The sequence below is a fragment of the Myotis daubentonii genome, chromosome 11 (genome assembly GCF_963259705.1).
Source record: "Myotis daubentonii chromosome 11, mMyoDau2.1, whole genome shotgun sequence".
Classification (NCBI taxonomy): Eukaryota; Metazoa; Chordata; class Mammalia; order Chiroptera; family Vespertilionidae; genus Myotis; species Myotis daubentonii.
The window spans coordinates 52,512,643-52,528,755 of record NC_081850.1 but is presented as its reverse complement, the minus strand read 5'-3'; the positions used below and the strand labels follow the sequence as shown (position 1 = coordinate 52,528,755).

General features: G+C 37.1%; 1 protein-coding gene across 9 annotated transcripts in view; it reads right to left on the bottom strand.

Moving 5' to 3' along the window:
• Window positions 1-16,113, bottom strand: part of UNC13B (unc-13 homolog B) — a 159,804-nt gene that overhangs the window by 117,119 nt on the left and 26,572 nt on the right. For all 9 annotated transcript variants that reach the window (XM_059657252.1, XM_059657259.1, XM_059657250.1 and 6 more), the window contains exons 2-5: window positions 6,273-6,302; window positions 3,336-3,435; window positions 1,433-1,550; window positions 50-173 (exon numbers count right to left, since the gene is read on the bottom strand). In XM_059657252.1, coding sequence (XP_059513235.1) covers window positions 50-173; window positions 1,433-1,550; window positions 3,336-3,435; window positions 6,273-6,302 — 372 coding nt within the window. The remainder of the gene's footprint in view (window positions 1-49; window positions 174-1,432; window positions 1,551-3,335; window positions 3,436-6,272; window positions 6,303-16,113) is intronic.

Here is a 16,113-nt window from a genome sequence, read left to right as displayed (position 1 = left end):
TATGGTAAAAAGTATTAAATGACATTAAAATCTAATCAAACAGACTCACCAAAAGGCAACTCAAATCTTGTATCAAGCAAAATTTTATGAGGAGTTGGGTTTTTAGTTCCACAGATCTCATCATCTTTCATTAATGTCTCTGCCTCCAATGTGGACCACTCCCCGGGCCCTTCCTAGAAAACAGAGATCTAAGATTAAACTTTACTTTTTCATGAGTCCCCTCTTGGTTTAAGAGCCAAGTGTTTTTCTCTGAATTTCCTTGTGGGAGAGCTTCTGAGGGCCACTCACTTCCTGATAAGGCAAACACACCACTGTCACCACCTACCTTTCCTGCTCTCTGCAAGCCCACTGAGGAAAGAATTTCCGGAGTACCAAACCGAAAAAACAAGCATCTCCATGGATTAATATTTAATCTGTGTCATTCTTAATGACTGTGTCACTTCATGTGTTTCTATTTCTAATCAGTAAAGAGCTACTAACATTGCTAGTTAAGTAGACCTGAACTGGGGCCACAATGAAAATGAACTGCCCATTGCTGGCGGAGTACAAATTTAACCAGAACTAAAAGAAATTCCGGAAGGAGGGTCACATTTTCATCACCCCCACTCCCAGAGAAAACTCCCAGTCCATGTAAAAGATATATAGGAATACTAATGATTCTATCCACATTCAAAGTGAGTGTGTATGGAGAAATTATGCTGAATTCTAACCTGGGGAAGTGGAATGGGAGTTCAGTCTTGAAAATAATGTACAGAGACACTGTGAATACCAATTGCCAAAACTGGTAGTTCCTTAAACCCTGTTAGGGTTACATGTAAAAGGAAGACTGAAACCAGTCCCCTGGGGATTAGTGACCCAAAGAAAAAAAGCAGAAAATAGGATCCAAAGTAGAGAACAGAACCCATCCAGATGGCTGAGGAAGTTTAATGGACTCCTCTCAGGAAAGTATCTTAGTGGGAAAGGTAAAAACCACAGGTACCCTAAATCAATCACACACAGTCTCTCCCTTCCCTCCTTTACCCCTCCTGATATCTCTCCTCTCTCTCTCTATCTCTCCTCTCTATCTGTTCTCTCTCTCTCTCTCTCTCTCTCTCTCTCTCTCTCTCTCTCTCTCTCTCTCTCTCACACACACACACACACACACACACACACACACACACACACACACACATGCACACAGTACTCAGAAGGGCTGTCTACCTGGTAAGTTTGAAGAAGTGTTCTAGCACTTTTGAATTCAGTCACAAGGCAGAGGAAAGACCAGATCGAAATAAAAATCCCCTAAACCTCTAGGTGAGGTGAGGAATAAGCTGGTTGCATGCAAGGGGGCAGAGCAATCTGAGATGTATGGATGAATATTAGTTGAATGGAGATTGAGTGGGGAGAACTAAGGCTAGAACCATACCTATAAGTGGGCAATGCAATGACTGACCTCATTTGACTGTCGAATTGTCTTCAGTGCAATCCACACGGTACCCACCATGGTGTCCCAAATCAGTCCTTTGTTCCATACCTCCACGCTTAGACCCAGGTCCAAGCGACTAATCTCACTAAAAGAAAGAAAAAAAATCCTTTAAATAAAGCCAGATAATATGAAGGAAACAGCTACATTTCCTGTTTACCTTGAATATTTTATTACCAGGATTTTGTCAAGAAAAATCAAAATGCCCCAGAATGCTGCACCCAGTGTTTATATTCCTAGAAACCTATGTAAGGTGTCTATAGAAAAATGCCTTTGTTAGTCTGTCCCCTCTCCTTTGGAGCTACAATTATGATTAGATTAACAGTTTCATTTTTTTTAAAAAAAAAGTGAAACCAAGCAATGTGGGCATTACTACAAAGGCTGCCTGTGTACACTCTTCATCCACCCTTAGGCAATAGTCTTATATGTTTTCTTGTTAATACTAACACTGCCCACAACTTATATCTATGGATTGTATACAGGAAACTTGTAGAAAAAACAAGGCTTCTTCACAAGATTTATTAAATGGGTTGTAAGCAGAAGAAAAAAACATCCCTGAGAACATCTAAGTTTGATGGGAACACATGGTCAGGGACAAGTGAGGGACACTAGTGTGCCAGTTCATACCACACAGCCCCTCATTAGACATTAACTCATTAGACATTATCAGTTAAAGTAGGCACTGCCACTTATTAACAAAATGATTATCACAGGATAATGATAAATAATGATGATTTTCCTATAATAATAACTAAGAATTTTTTTAAAAGAAATGATTCTGGAAAGAGCCAAATAACCAATAAGCAAAAGCAATGTCATGTATTGGAGGAATATCAGCTTGGAAGGGCTAACTCAAACTTAACTATAGCCTTACAGTGGAACAAGCAAACACTTATGTTAATGCTAAAAACATTCTCCAGAAAGCTCTTGTTGAAACACAAGCTTATTTGAGAAGAAATGCAAGAAAGATGAGAAAAGGCCAATTCCAGCAGAAAAAGCAAAAAGGTATTCTCAGGAAAACAACATCTACTTATCACATGCAGAAATTTCAAGTTAACATGTTAGAGAAAAGCTTGGCTTCCCTGCTGTACAAGTAAGATAAATGTTCTCAGATTCGCCGAAACTGGTTTGGCTCAGTGGATAGAGCGTCGGCCTGCGGACTGAAAGGTCCCGGGTTCGATTCCGGTCGAGGGCATGTACCTGGGTTGCGGGCATATCCCCAGTAGGAGATGTGCAGGAGGCAGCTGATCAATGTTTCTCTCTCATCGATGTTTCTAACTCTCTATCTCTCTCCCTTCCTCTCTGTAAAAAATCAATAAAATATATTTTTAAAAAAATGTTCTCAGATTCAAAATTTGGGGATGTGGTATTATAGCCATAGAATTCAAATCAAATGTGCTGAAAATAAGTGAAGCAAAGAAAAATTTCCCCTTTGCATTAATACAATAGAATATAGAATATAATAATGAGCTCATTTGTTCATTTACTTAATGTTTCCTGAGCACATACATATGACTTGGTTCTTTGAGGAAGACATAATCCAGGACCCAGTTCCTGTCTCTAAAAACTTCCAAACTATCAGGAGTTGACTCACATTCATAATTCGTCTCTAAGAATAGATTACGAATCCACAAGAGAACAAAACTGCAGACATACTTCACCTTCCACATACCTCAATTGTTCCTGTAACTCTGTAGTTTTCAAAAAGAATATTTAACATATGCTAATACATTTAAATGTTTTTAAATATTTAACATATTTTATAAACCTTACATATACACAAAATCTTGGGCCTGCAATTGTTTAATCCAATGTAATTACCTTGAAAAGGTAATCAAATATTGTAGGTACACGGCTGCTGCAAAGTACTTACAACATAAAATCTTGTTCCCAGGAAGGTTGATCACCACGCACTGCTACAGTTGTGCTCTTCACATTCTGCACTTTCAGGGTCACATATGTGTTAAATTTATCTTTGAAAAAAATGCAAAATGAAGATGTAATACTTACTGCTCAGACTGTTACCCAATATCACACAGCCTTTGGAAATAAATAATATCCAAAGTAAAGCATCACATATAGAAGAAATGGAAACATATTGTACAAAGTAGCATCATTCAAAACATAGTAGCGTCGCAAAAAATATATAAAACACATATTACCTTCAAAAGCATAACCTATAAGTGTTTTGCAAATTTAAGAAATGTATTTGACCCAGGAGACACACAAACATATATAAACTAGAACAAAACTTCATAAAATATGAGGTGGTACATTGATATTTACTATTCTATTTCATTTAATCTATAAAAATGTTAACATAACCAACTAATTTAATTTTATAGCACACCTGCAGCTTGAAAAAACTAATATAATTCATCTAATAGGAAAGATATATAACTTTAAATGTAGAAAATAAAAGTGCCATTAAGAGAAAAAGTAATAAAGGATTGTAGAAGAGGAAAGGGTAAACTCTAGCTGTTGAAAGGGATAAGAATTCAGGATAAACCCTCATAAAGGAAATGAATTTCAAGCGTGATCTATTCAATTATCAGAAACATTATTACAGAGTTGGGAAAAGGAAATTCTCTGAGAATATAAGTTGAGTATTAAACAAAGGTAGGTAGCCTGAACTTCAAAACTCAGAGATCTGACCTACTGCTTAACACAGCGCATTCTATTCTCACCCTACTACCTTCACATCAGCCATGATGAGGGCACTGAATTGAGAGTTTTTTCATGTAAACAAGTTCACCATAATTTTATAAAATGAAAAAGGAAGAAAGTTATCTTTGACTCATCAAACTGGCAAAGACGGCTTAAAATGATTACCTAATGCTAGAGATGTGAGAAAATGGTCCCTGTCATGCACTTCTAGCAGAAGGTAAATCTTTCTCTTCAGTATCATTAAAAATTATGTATTTTATATATAATTCCCATCCATATCCAGTGTCCCAGTGCAGTAGACTACTGAGCTATGTTTCATATCATATGATTTTGTACTCCACTCCCCATATCCCACCGTAGCTCATTAGATCAGGGGCAGATGCCACTCAAGAGCATCCAGTCTATGGGATGGCCAAAAGGTGCGACCAATATGATTCCTTCTCAAAATATTGTAAGTAGGGAGAACAAAGAAACAGTGGTAGCTTCAGCTAGGTTATAAAGCTTGAATGAGTAGCACACACACTCCACTGGAGAAAGCCATCATGGGCTGTTTGCAAGCATAGAAAGCCAGCTAGAACAGACTCATACTTAAAAAAACAAAAGTCTTAATCCAAAACCAGTGGAGAGAGTAGAAAGCTCAGAACCTGCTTTAGTTCCTGTTGCACTCAAGGTTTTGCTTGGTTTTTCAGATTTCCCTGGGTTCCCAACCATGTTCATTTTTTTCTAGTTATTTCCAGAGCTCTTTCCTTTCCCAGCAGTAATCAGAGTAACTTGACATTTACAATTAAGGAAATGTGTATAAAAATAAGGAGATACTATTTTTACCTTCAGATGGACAAAGATTAAAGAGTTTCATATTATTTCATGTTGATAAGGATTTGGGGAAATAAACCGTCACACACTGTGTAGGTTAGTATAATCTAGCAAAAACTTTCAGAAGATTAATGTAGCAGCATCTACCAAATTTCTCTAAAATACAGACTGTTGGCTCAGCAATTCTATTTCTGGACTCTAGTGTACACTTACATTTGTAAAAGCAGGCAATGATAAATGCACAAGAACATTTACTTCTTAAAATAGCAAGAAATTAGAAACAACCTAAATATTCAATCAAGTATCTAGGGTACAAATCTACAACAAAATTCTGTACATTTTTTTAAAAAAAAGAACCAGATATACACACACATAAGAAAAGATTTTCATGATGTGCTGGGAAAAAACTAGGTTGCACAAAGATATGTGTAGCTAATCCAGTAGTGTACACACACATACACAGAAAAAAAAAGTCTGAATGATATATAAAAACCTCTAAATAGTTACTTCAGGAAGTATAATTGAGTTGGTCAAGAAGTAAGGGGACTTTAACTTTTTGCTAGATAGATATATAGATTCTGATTTCTTTAAAGTTTTACAACAGCATTGTTTTTCCCCCCAGCTTTTCTGAGGTATAATTGACAATTTAAAACTGTATATTTTAAGGGATACAACCTGATTATTTGATATAAGATACACTGTGAAATAATCACCACAATCAAGCAAATCAACATATTCATCACTACCTCTTATAAGTTACCATTTTGAATGAGTGAGAGAGGGAGTATGTGTGTTGAAAACACTTAAGATCTTCCCTCTTAAAAAATTACAAGTATAGCCTACCAGTCTGGCTCAGTGGTTGAGCGTCAACCCATGAACCAAGATATCCCTGGTTCGGTCCCAGTCAGGGCACATGCACAGGTTGCAGGCAGGCTTAATCCCAGTAGGGGGCATGCAGGAGGCAGTCAAGTGATGATGTTTCTCTCTCATGGATGTTTCTATCTCTCTATCTCTCTCCCCTTCCTCTCCCTCTAAAAATCAATCAAAACATTTTTTTTAAAAAAAAGAAAGAAAATTACAAGCATACAACACTTGTCAACTATATACACATTGCTGTACATTAGATCTCCAGAAATTTTTCATCTTGCTTAACTAAAACTCCGTACCCCCTTGACCAACATCTCCCCATACTGATTTTTTAATTAATGTTTTAATGAATTTAGTATGTTTAATTAATTTAATAAGTAAATACAATAAAATTAATTTTTAAAAGATTGCTTTTAAATCACAGAATGTATGAGGGAACATAGTAAGTAAAGATGGATCTTACCTGGTGAACCCTGGAATTTGGCTCTTTTAACTGCAAAAGAAAAAAAAGGCATCATGAAAAATGTCACAAATTAATTTATTTAACCAACATTTCCTGAGCACCGATTAAGCCAAGCATTGTTAAAGTTAGGACTAGATTTTTCTTTAAAGTCAATTTTTAAAATCTTTATTGTTGAAAGTATTACATATGTCCCCATTTTTTTCCCATTGACCCCTTATAGCCTACCCCTACCCCTCCACCCCAGGCCTCCACCACCCTACTGTCTAAGTCCATGGGGTATGCATATATGCATACAATTTCTTTGGTTGATCTCTTCCACCATCCCACCCACCTCCACCTTCCCTCTGAGATTCAACAGTCTGTTCTAAGCTTCTATGTCTCTGGATCTATTTTGTTCAACAGTTTATTTTGTTCATTAGATTCCACATACCAGGTGTATTGGTTAATAATACAGATTTTGTAATCAAAGAAAACACGATAATTTCAAGAGAAACATCAAAAGTGCTTTATTCAAAGTAATGTCCACCGCTAGCTACACATTTCCCCCATCTTCAGGTAATTTGTGGGTAACGTCCCAATAGAACTTTTCTTGTTTTGAGGCAAACCATTCAGAGACCCAATTTTCCACTTCTTCGTATGTTTTGAAGTGCTGCTCAGAAAGTGCGTGTGCCATTAATTGGAACAAGTGGTAATCTGAAGGAGCAAGGTCTGGTGAATACGGCGGGTGGGTTAATACTTCCCAGGCAAGATCTTTGAACGTGTCTTTATTTTTATTTTATTTGTTTAATCATTTTTTTCCTTATTGATTAAGGTATTACATATGTGTCCTTATCCTCCCATTACCCCCTCACCCGGCGTCTGTGTCCCTTGGTTAGGCTTATATGCATGCATACAAGTCCTTTGGTTGATCTCTCCCCCTTACCCCCACCCTCCCCTACCTTCCCTCGAGGTTTTTTGTTTTTGTTTTTGTTTTATATTTCTTTATTGGTTTCAGAGAGGAAGGGAAAAGGAGAGAGAGATAGAAACATCAATGATGAGAGAGAATCATTGATCGGCTGCCTCCTGCACACTCCCACTGGGGATTGAGCCCACAACCCAGGCATGTGCCCTTGGCCGGAATCGAACCTGGGACCCTGCAGTCCACAGGCCCACGCTCTATCCACTGAGCCAAGCCGGCTAGGGCTTCCCTCGAGGTTTGAGGGTCTGATCGATGCTTCTGATTTTGAAGTGTGTGATGGTGTGTTATCATGAAGCAAAATACTTTGCCATGTCTTCTGGCCCATTCTGGTTGTTTTACGATCAAAGCTTGGTTCAAATTGATTATTTGTTGTAGGTAGCGATCAGTATTAACTGATTTCACCAGTCGCCTGCCTGCCTGATCGCCCCTAACCCCTCTGCCTGCCTGCATGATCGCCCCTAACCCCTCTGCCTGCCTGCCTGATTGTCCCTAACCACTCACCTGCCTGCCTGATCACCCCTAACCGCCTTTGCCTTGGCCCGACATCCAGAATGATATCCACAAGGTTGTTCGGCTGTCCCGTCTAATTACCATATTACGCTTTTATTATTATAGATTAAAAGAAATTGAAGCCAGGCCAGTGTTGCTCAGTGGTTGAACATCAACTCATGCATGAACAAGAAGATCACGGTTCAATTCCCGGTCAGGGCACATGCCCGGGTTGCATGTTCAACCCCCAGTAGGGGGCGTGCAGGAAACAGACAATTGATGATTCTAATCATTGATGTTTCTTTTTTTGTTTTAAGATATTTTTATTGATTTCAGAGAGGGAGGGAGAGAGACATAGAAACATCAAAGATGAGAATCACTGATAGGCTGCCTCCTGCATGCCCCCTACTGGGATTGAGCCCACAATCCAGCCATGTGCCCTTGGCCGGAATCGAACCCGGTACCCTTCAGTCCACAGGCCAATGCTCTATCCACTATCCTAGCCACTATGGCATCATTGGTGTTTCTATCTCTCTCTCCCTCTCTTCCTCTCTAAAATCAATAATATTTTTTAAAGTAGAAATAAGAGATGATACACTGTGCCTACCCTCGGGGGGGGGGGGGGAGCTATAACTTCAGCTCTTGAGTTTCTCTGACCTTGCTGAAGAATCAAATCTACAACTGGCACCCTTGAGATTACAGGAAATAATCCTATTCACCCTGGCTCTGCATCCAGTGACCTGGTTCCTCAGGGACAGGGAATGACTAACCTGCCTTGTTCTAGCCTGTCCTACTCTTGAAACAATTTCTGAAGCCTTTGGGAACTAGTTCCCTTATTTGCAACCCTCCTGCTTCAGAACCTAGGATTAAAGTGTATTACCTCTTACATAAAATAACCACCATTTCCTTTTTTCTTTAAAAGTTAACATTTTAAATGATGGGAATCATATATAATCCCACTGCCCTGTTTTTAATCTAGCATAGTATATGTTTTTAAATATATACTTGTAATTATTAATTTGTCAAATATTTCAACATAAAGATGCACTAACTGTGACATCTGTTAGCTAAATGATCACAGGAGTTGACTCAGCTGTTCTGACTGGCTAGCAAGATGTCCTTATTCCTTCCCCCTCCATTATGAGTAACTATAAAAGTTAAACACTCAATTTAAGAAGAAAATAGACCATGAAAAATCATTTTCCTCTCAAAGTAACAGCAACTATTTTCCAATGTTTATTCAGTCTTTATAACTATCATTTTAATAATCATTAAGGATGATGGTTATTAATATTGTTATCAAAATGGCAAAAAGGTAGATCATTTTTAATGATTTCCTAAAATCTCATCATGTTTTAAGTGTGATATAAATCATTCTCCCTTATATCACACATTTAGGCTTTAAAATTTTTTTACACATATGTTTTAGCTCTTCATTTTTATGAGGGAAAATGAAATCTGGTTCTTAAGAAAAAGATGACTTACCTTTTTTAAAAACAAAGGAAGCCCTAGCTGGTTTGGCTCAGTGAATCGAGCTTCAGCCCACGGACTGAAGGGGGGGTCCCGGATTCGATTCCGGTCAAGGGCAGGCTCGATCCCCAGCCCTGGTTGGGACCTCTTCAGGAGGCACCCAATCAATGTCTCTGTCTCTCTCTGTCTCTCTCTGTCTCTCTCTCTCTCTCTCTCTCTCTCTCTCTCTCTCTCTCTCCCCCCCCCTTCTCTCTCTAGACTTAAAATCAATAAAAGCATACCCTCAGGTAAGGATTAATTTTAAAAAAAGAAAACAAACACAGAGATGATCATGATGTGAGGACAAAGGTAATAAATATAAAACACTTAGAACAGATTCTGGCACATAATAGGCAGTTAATAAATGTTAGCTATTATGATGATGATTATTAATAGTTACCAAAATGGCAAAAAGGTAGATTATGCAAAAAAAATACATGAATATTGACTCCTGTCCATAATAGGATATTCTCAATACACTTCATTTCCACATGTTCAAAGTATTCCTCATTTTTCAACACCAACCACGAATATTATCTCTCCTACTCAACTTTCCCTGATCTTTTTCCAAACAAATGCTGTCAAAAATACTGTCTCCCTGCTCACAATTCCCAAGGCAGTTTATATGCACCTCGTGCTCTTCTTGCTTTCTATCTCTCCATAGCAGTTATTCCTATCAAAATCTTAACTCCCATAATGATCAAAATCTCTTTAAGGACAGAATTCATTGTTTTATTCATCAGGTTAATTCTTCAAAATTCCTTGAATATAATCTTGATAAGCGGCCCCTGAGACAATTCCTTTCTTGGAACCTATTAACAAAGCCTCAAACAAATATCACAAATAACTCTTTGCAACAAAACTTTGGTAACCACGCCGAAACCGGTTTGGCTCAGTGGATAGAGCGTCGGCCTGCGGACTGAAAGGTCCCAGGTTCGATTCCGGTCAAGGGCATGTACCTTGGTTGCGGGCACATCTCCAGTGGGAGATGTGCAGGAGGCAGCTGATCGATGTTTCTCTCTCATCGATGTTTCTAACTTTCTATCTCTCTCCCTTCCTCTCTGTGAAAAATCAATAAAATATATTAAAAAAAAAAAAAAACTTTGGTAACCAGACTAACATAATTAGAAATCTATAGGCCTTATCTATATATAATTGGTTGATATAATCTAATTAAAATAAAGCGGTTTTGAGTTCAGATGCCAATGCTCTATCTAAAATAGAAACACGTGATTGGCTTTTTACTTTTATGTTTTTCAAGGATCAATGGATTATTTGTTCCCAATCCCAGCATGCCTGGACATATTAAATAGTCAGGACATCTAGTTAGCCACATAAAGCAAAAGAACCAATGGCCATTTTTCTGGGACAGCTTGAGAAAATGGAACTGGTGGTTGAAGAACTCAGGTTCTTTGAGGACTCAAAGGCTATTAGAAGAATTCTATCCATGCTTCTATGATGTCATATAACAAAAAATATATAACCTTCAATTTTCATATTTAATAAAGGAATCATCCCTTTCTTCCTTTATTCAATCTTAAGAAGCAGCATTAAAGCTTGTTTATGTTTTATCCAGGCTTTATAAATTTACTAGAGGCCCAATGCACAAAATTCGTGCAAGGGGCTTGGCCCCCTCCGCCGTGGCGGCCGCTTCTGCCTTGGCCCCTGCATGCGGCGGCAGCTGCCTCTGCCTCAGCCCTCGCAGCCCCGGCTTCATCTGGAAGGACACCCGGAAAGATGTCTGGTCTAATTAGCATATTACACTTTTATTATATAGGATGTTCTCTGTACAAAGGCCCATTAATTCAGAGAAACTCAAACATTAGTCTTTATTCAGATTAATCCAGTTCTCTTTCTTTATAATACTTATGACAAATTTATATTTACATATTTATTTTTGGTCAACTGTTTGTTGTCTTTTCTCCCACTAGTCTGTGACTTCCATGAGAGCAGAAACTATGTTTTATCTACTACTTATCTGGCACTCTGTAGTACCTGGAACATAAAAGGCATTAACAAATACCTGCTGAGTGAATAATAAATGAAAGCAAGAACAGATACTGTAAGAAAGCTAAAGAATAAAAGATTATGGTTTTCAAATGTGATTTTTTTTTAAATTTGGTGTGGTTTAGGTTGTGGAAGGGGAGGTAAATTTAAACAGGATCACAAAGAAGTAGGCATTCTTCAGGTGGAAAATGAGAATAGAAGGAAATACAAGTAAGGAAAGAGCAGAAGCAAAGGCATAACACAATGTAAATGCATGGCTTCTGTGGCTAGAACAGTAGTTCATCCTGGGGCACAGTCCCAAGTGAGTTTTCTAGGAAGTTCTGGAACTCATGGTGCTCTTCACACTAACAAAATTTTTGAGAATGTACCATAAGGAAGAATTCTAACCACAAGGGTTATTCATCACAATTACATTTATAATATCAAAAATTAGAAATATCCTACCCTGGCCGGTTTGGCTCACTGGATGGAGCGCTGGCCTGGGGACTGAAGAGTCCCGGGTTCGATTCTGGTCAAGGGCATGTGCCTTGGTTGCGGGCAACATCCCCAGTGGGGGGTGTGCAGGAGGCAGCTGATCGATGCTTCTCTCTCATCAATGTTTCTGACTCTCTATCCCTCTCCCTCCCTCTCTGTGGAAAATCAATAAAATATATTTTAAAAAAATAGAAATATCCTAAATTATACCCATTAATAAGGAAATGTTTTAGTAAAATCATGTTACATATAATGGAATATTATCTCAACATTTAAAACAATGATATAGATCTATCTTTGATATAAAAAGACTAGAGGCCCAGTGCACAAAATTTGTGCACTGGGGGAAGGGGGGGTCCCCTCAGCCCGGCCTGTGCCCTCTCACAGTCCAGGAGCCCTTGGGGGATGTCTGACTGCTGGCTTAGGCTCGCTCCCTGAGTGGGCTTAAGCCGGCAGTCAGACATCTTTAGCACTGCCACCACTGCTGCTGCATTCCCCAGCCATGGGCCCGGCTTCTGGCTGAGCAGCACTCACCCTGTGGGAGCACACTGACCACCGGGGGGCAGCTCCTGAGTTGAGCGTCTGCCCCCTGATGGTCAGTGCACATCATAGCAACCGGTCATTCCATCCTTCGGTCGATTTGCATATTAGCCTTTCATTATATAGGATGTCCAAGTTATATAAAGTGAAAAATCAAGGAAAGCATGTATAGCCCTAGCTGGTTTGACTCAATGGATAACAGCATCAGCCTGAGGACTGAAGGGTCCCAAGTTTTGATTCCGGTCAAGGGCACATGCCTGGGTTGCAGGCTCGATCCCCAGTAGAGGGCATGCAGGAGGCAGCCAACCACTGATTCTCTCTTATCATCATTGATGTTTCTATCTCTCCCTCTTCCTCTCTGAAATCAATAAAAATATTTTAAAGAAAGGAAAGTATGTATAATATCTCAATTATGTTTTTTATGTATTTAAATATATATTTGTTTAAACAGAAGCTGTCATATAAAACAGCTAAACTTTGCTATAGGAAAAAATAATAATTAATAAAAAATGTACTGACTGTACTATTGGCAAAATATTCTTTTAAGTACTTCACATGTATTTTGTCATTTATTCTCTGCAATAGCCTGATTAGGTATGTACTAATATTATCTCCATTTTATAAATGGGAAAATAGAGGCACAGATTAAGTAACTTCTCCAAGGTTACAAATCTAAGTTTCTATGTCACTAAAACATAACTTCTTATCACTAAGATACAGTAATACCAAAAATCATTAAGTGATTTTTTTAAAAATTAGAATCCAACAAATTTCTGCTCTAACAGTTCTGCCAAAGATCAAAAAACATAAGAAGACTAAAAATAAAAGAGTACAAGATTAGTTATATCTGTGAAATAAGAAATTAAGGGTCACTATCAAAGCATTAGAAAAAGTATTTTTAAACCAAGCAAGAGAGATAAATATGGTTATAAATATCATAGAAATTTCAAGAAATGCCTATTAACATTTTTTCCTTTATTTATTGATTAAGGTATTACATATGTGTCCTTATCCCCCTATTGTCCGCCCCATCCCTCCCATATTAACATTTTTTAAAAGTTTGAATTCTTTGCTTTTGATCTAACAATTCCACTCCTATAAATGTGCTATGGTTTTCTTTTCTATTATGAAAGTGGCATAAATTCATTGCATAAAATTTAGAAAACATCAAAAAAGATAGGCATTTCCATAATTCTACCATGTTACTTAACCTTTTTAACATTACTATGCATATATTTTTAGTCTATTTTTCTCTAGACCAGTGGTTCTCAACCTGTGGGTCGCGACCCCTTTGGCAGTTGAATGACTCTTTCACAGGGGTCGCTTAAAACCATCCTGCATATCAGATATTTACATTACCATTCATAACAGTAGCAACATTACAGTTATGAAGTAGCAACAAAAATAATTTTATGGTTGGGTCACAACACGAGGAACTGTATTTAAAGGGCCAGAAGGTTGAGAACCACTGCTCTAGACCCAAAACAATGTGCTGGGGAGGTTTTTTGTGTTTTTTGTTTGTTTGTTTGTTTGTTTTTAAATATTTTATTGGTTTTTTACAGAGAGGAAGGGAGAGGGCTAGAGAGCTAGAAACAATGATGAGAGAGAACATCGATCAGCTGCCTCCTGCACACCCCCACACCTCCTACTGGGGAAGTGCCCACAACCAAGGCACATGCCCCCAACCGGAATCGAACCTGGGACCCCTCAGTCCGCAGGCCGACACTCTATCCACTGAGCCAAACCAGTTAGGGCACAATGTGCTGTTTTTAACAGATACCATTGAGTATTTAATCTGTATCAGACTGTCCAGATCTAAACATTGTGCCATATCTGTTACATTATTTTTTCAAAATTTAATAACATATTACAAATACAACTGCAATCCCTACTTAATCCCATTCCCTCCCTTACTTCCTTTTTAGTATCCATTATCCTGACATTAATATATATCATTCCGGTCTAAATTTTTATTTTTACTACATATGCTTATATCCATAAACAATATACATACTGCTTTTGCATGTTTCTAATGTATCATACTATATCTGTCTGCAACTTGCTTTTCTTCCCATTTTGATTTGAGATTTATCATTATTGATAAATGAAACTTAGTTTATTCATTTAACTTAGTTTAGTTTAGCATTCCATTTGATGAACACATTATGGTTTATTTATCCAAATTTCTACCATGGGACTTTTAAGTTGTTTCCAAATTCTTGCAATTACAAACAATGCTTCAGTGAACATCCTCCTGCATGTCTCCTTTGACCAAGCACAAGAATTGCAATCACTAGGCTGTAGGGGATACTTATCTTCAACTTTACTAGGTACTACTGCCCAATTGTACTCCAAGTTTCACATAAACTTACACTCTCACCTATTTATACGAGTTCCCAAAATAATACTTAAAAAAACAACAACCTTTCTATGTCAAATTACTTTCCATACACAATAACAAATTAAAGTAACAAACCAGCTTTTATTTTATAGCTCTTGGAATAAAGACCAAATCTGTATAAACACAACAAAATCCAACAAGGCGAAAATATCCAATAAGACTTCTCCAACGCCATTTTTCTTTCCGTTATTATCTATGAAACAGTAGCTATACTAGACACTTAATCCTAACAACTTTACAGAATGTTTTCAAACTGTTTTTAACCCAGCCTAGAGTACATATACATTTTTGGGGACACCCTGTATATCTTACATTGCAACAAAGTTCCCATCTACTTACATACATATTTATGTGCAGTATGAATGTGTACTATGAAATAAAAGTCTCACAAAATAATACTTTCCCTTATTAGCGACAGTTCTACATTTTCCCTCTAATGCTGGTTACCCACTAAACTCATTTCAGGACTAATGAACCATGCCTACAGTATGAAAAAACACTACTGTAGAGTATACAATTTCCACTTTACAGATTAACGAAAACACAAAGAGGTTAAGTAACTTGCCCAAGGTTTCAGACTTAAACAGGAAAATCTGAAATTCAAACCCAGATTCAAAAGCCATACTTATTTCAGTCCACAGCTTTCTCCTATGGTATTAATATCAATTCCATAGCAACTGAAACAGCTAATGTTTCTAGGTTTTTAAAAATAGTTTTGTAGCATTTTTAAATTAACCATTAATTAGTTTTTTTTCATATATTTTTATTTGCTTTTCTAATGACCTCTCATTTTGGTAAATTGTAAAGTAATTTAAATAGTGTATCTGTAAATATGTATACTTAAAATGATGTAAAATACTTTGTGTGTGTGTATCTGTGTTTGTGTGTATATACACTTAAAAGGCTTTGCCTAGCCAAGGAATTTTTTTTTAATCTGTATAAAATTTTTGTATAAAGGTTGTTTTCAATACCAGTAATGTATAAGTAAAACCATGTAAAGTTCTGTTTAAAAAAAATGAGTTCCATTTATGCCCATATGAATCAAGGCAAAGAAAAATAAATAGAATAAATTCTTTTAAAATATGGTGGTGTGAATAGAGTAATAAATAAAACCAAAGTTGCACACCAGTAATATACCTGATTTCATTCATTCATTCATGTACAGATTTTCTTCTGAGAAAATCTTAGATATCACTGCTAACCTTCTACCTGACTTCATAGCAATTTATTATAATTTAAAGAGAATACTAATAAAATATACATAAATATACTACCCTGCTCCTGAAAAAAATTAATTTCTGTAAGAATCAACAAAATTCACTACCTATAAGCTCCTTTTCAAACCAAAAGACAAACAAGTACTTACGTCAAACTTCAACTAACAAAACCAATGACTAATTCTAGAGTAAACACAGTCCAGGTTATAATTGAACATGCACAAATGCTCAAATATATTTTTTAAA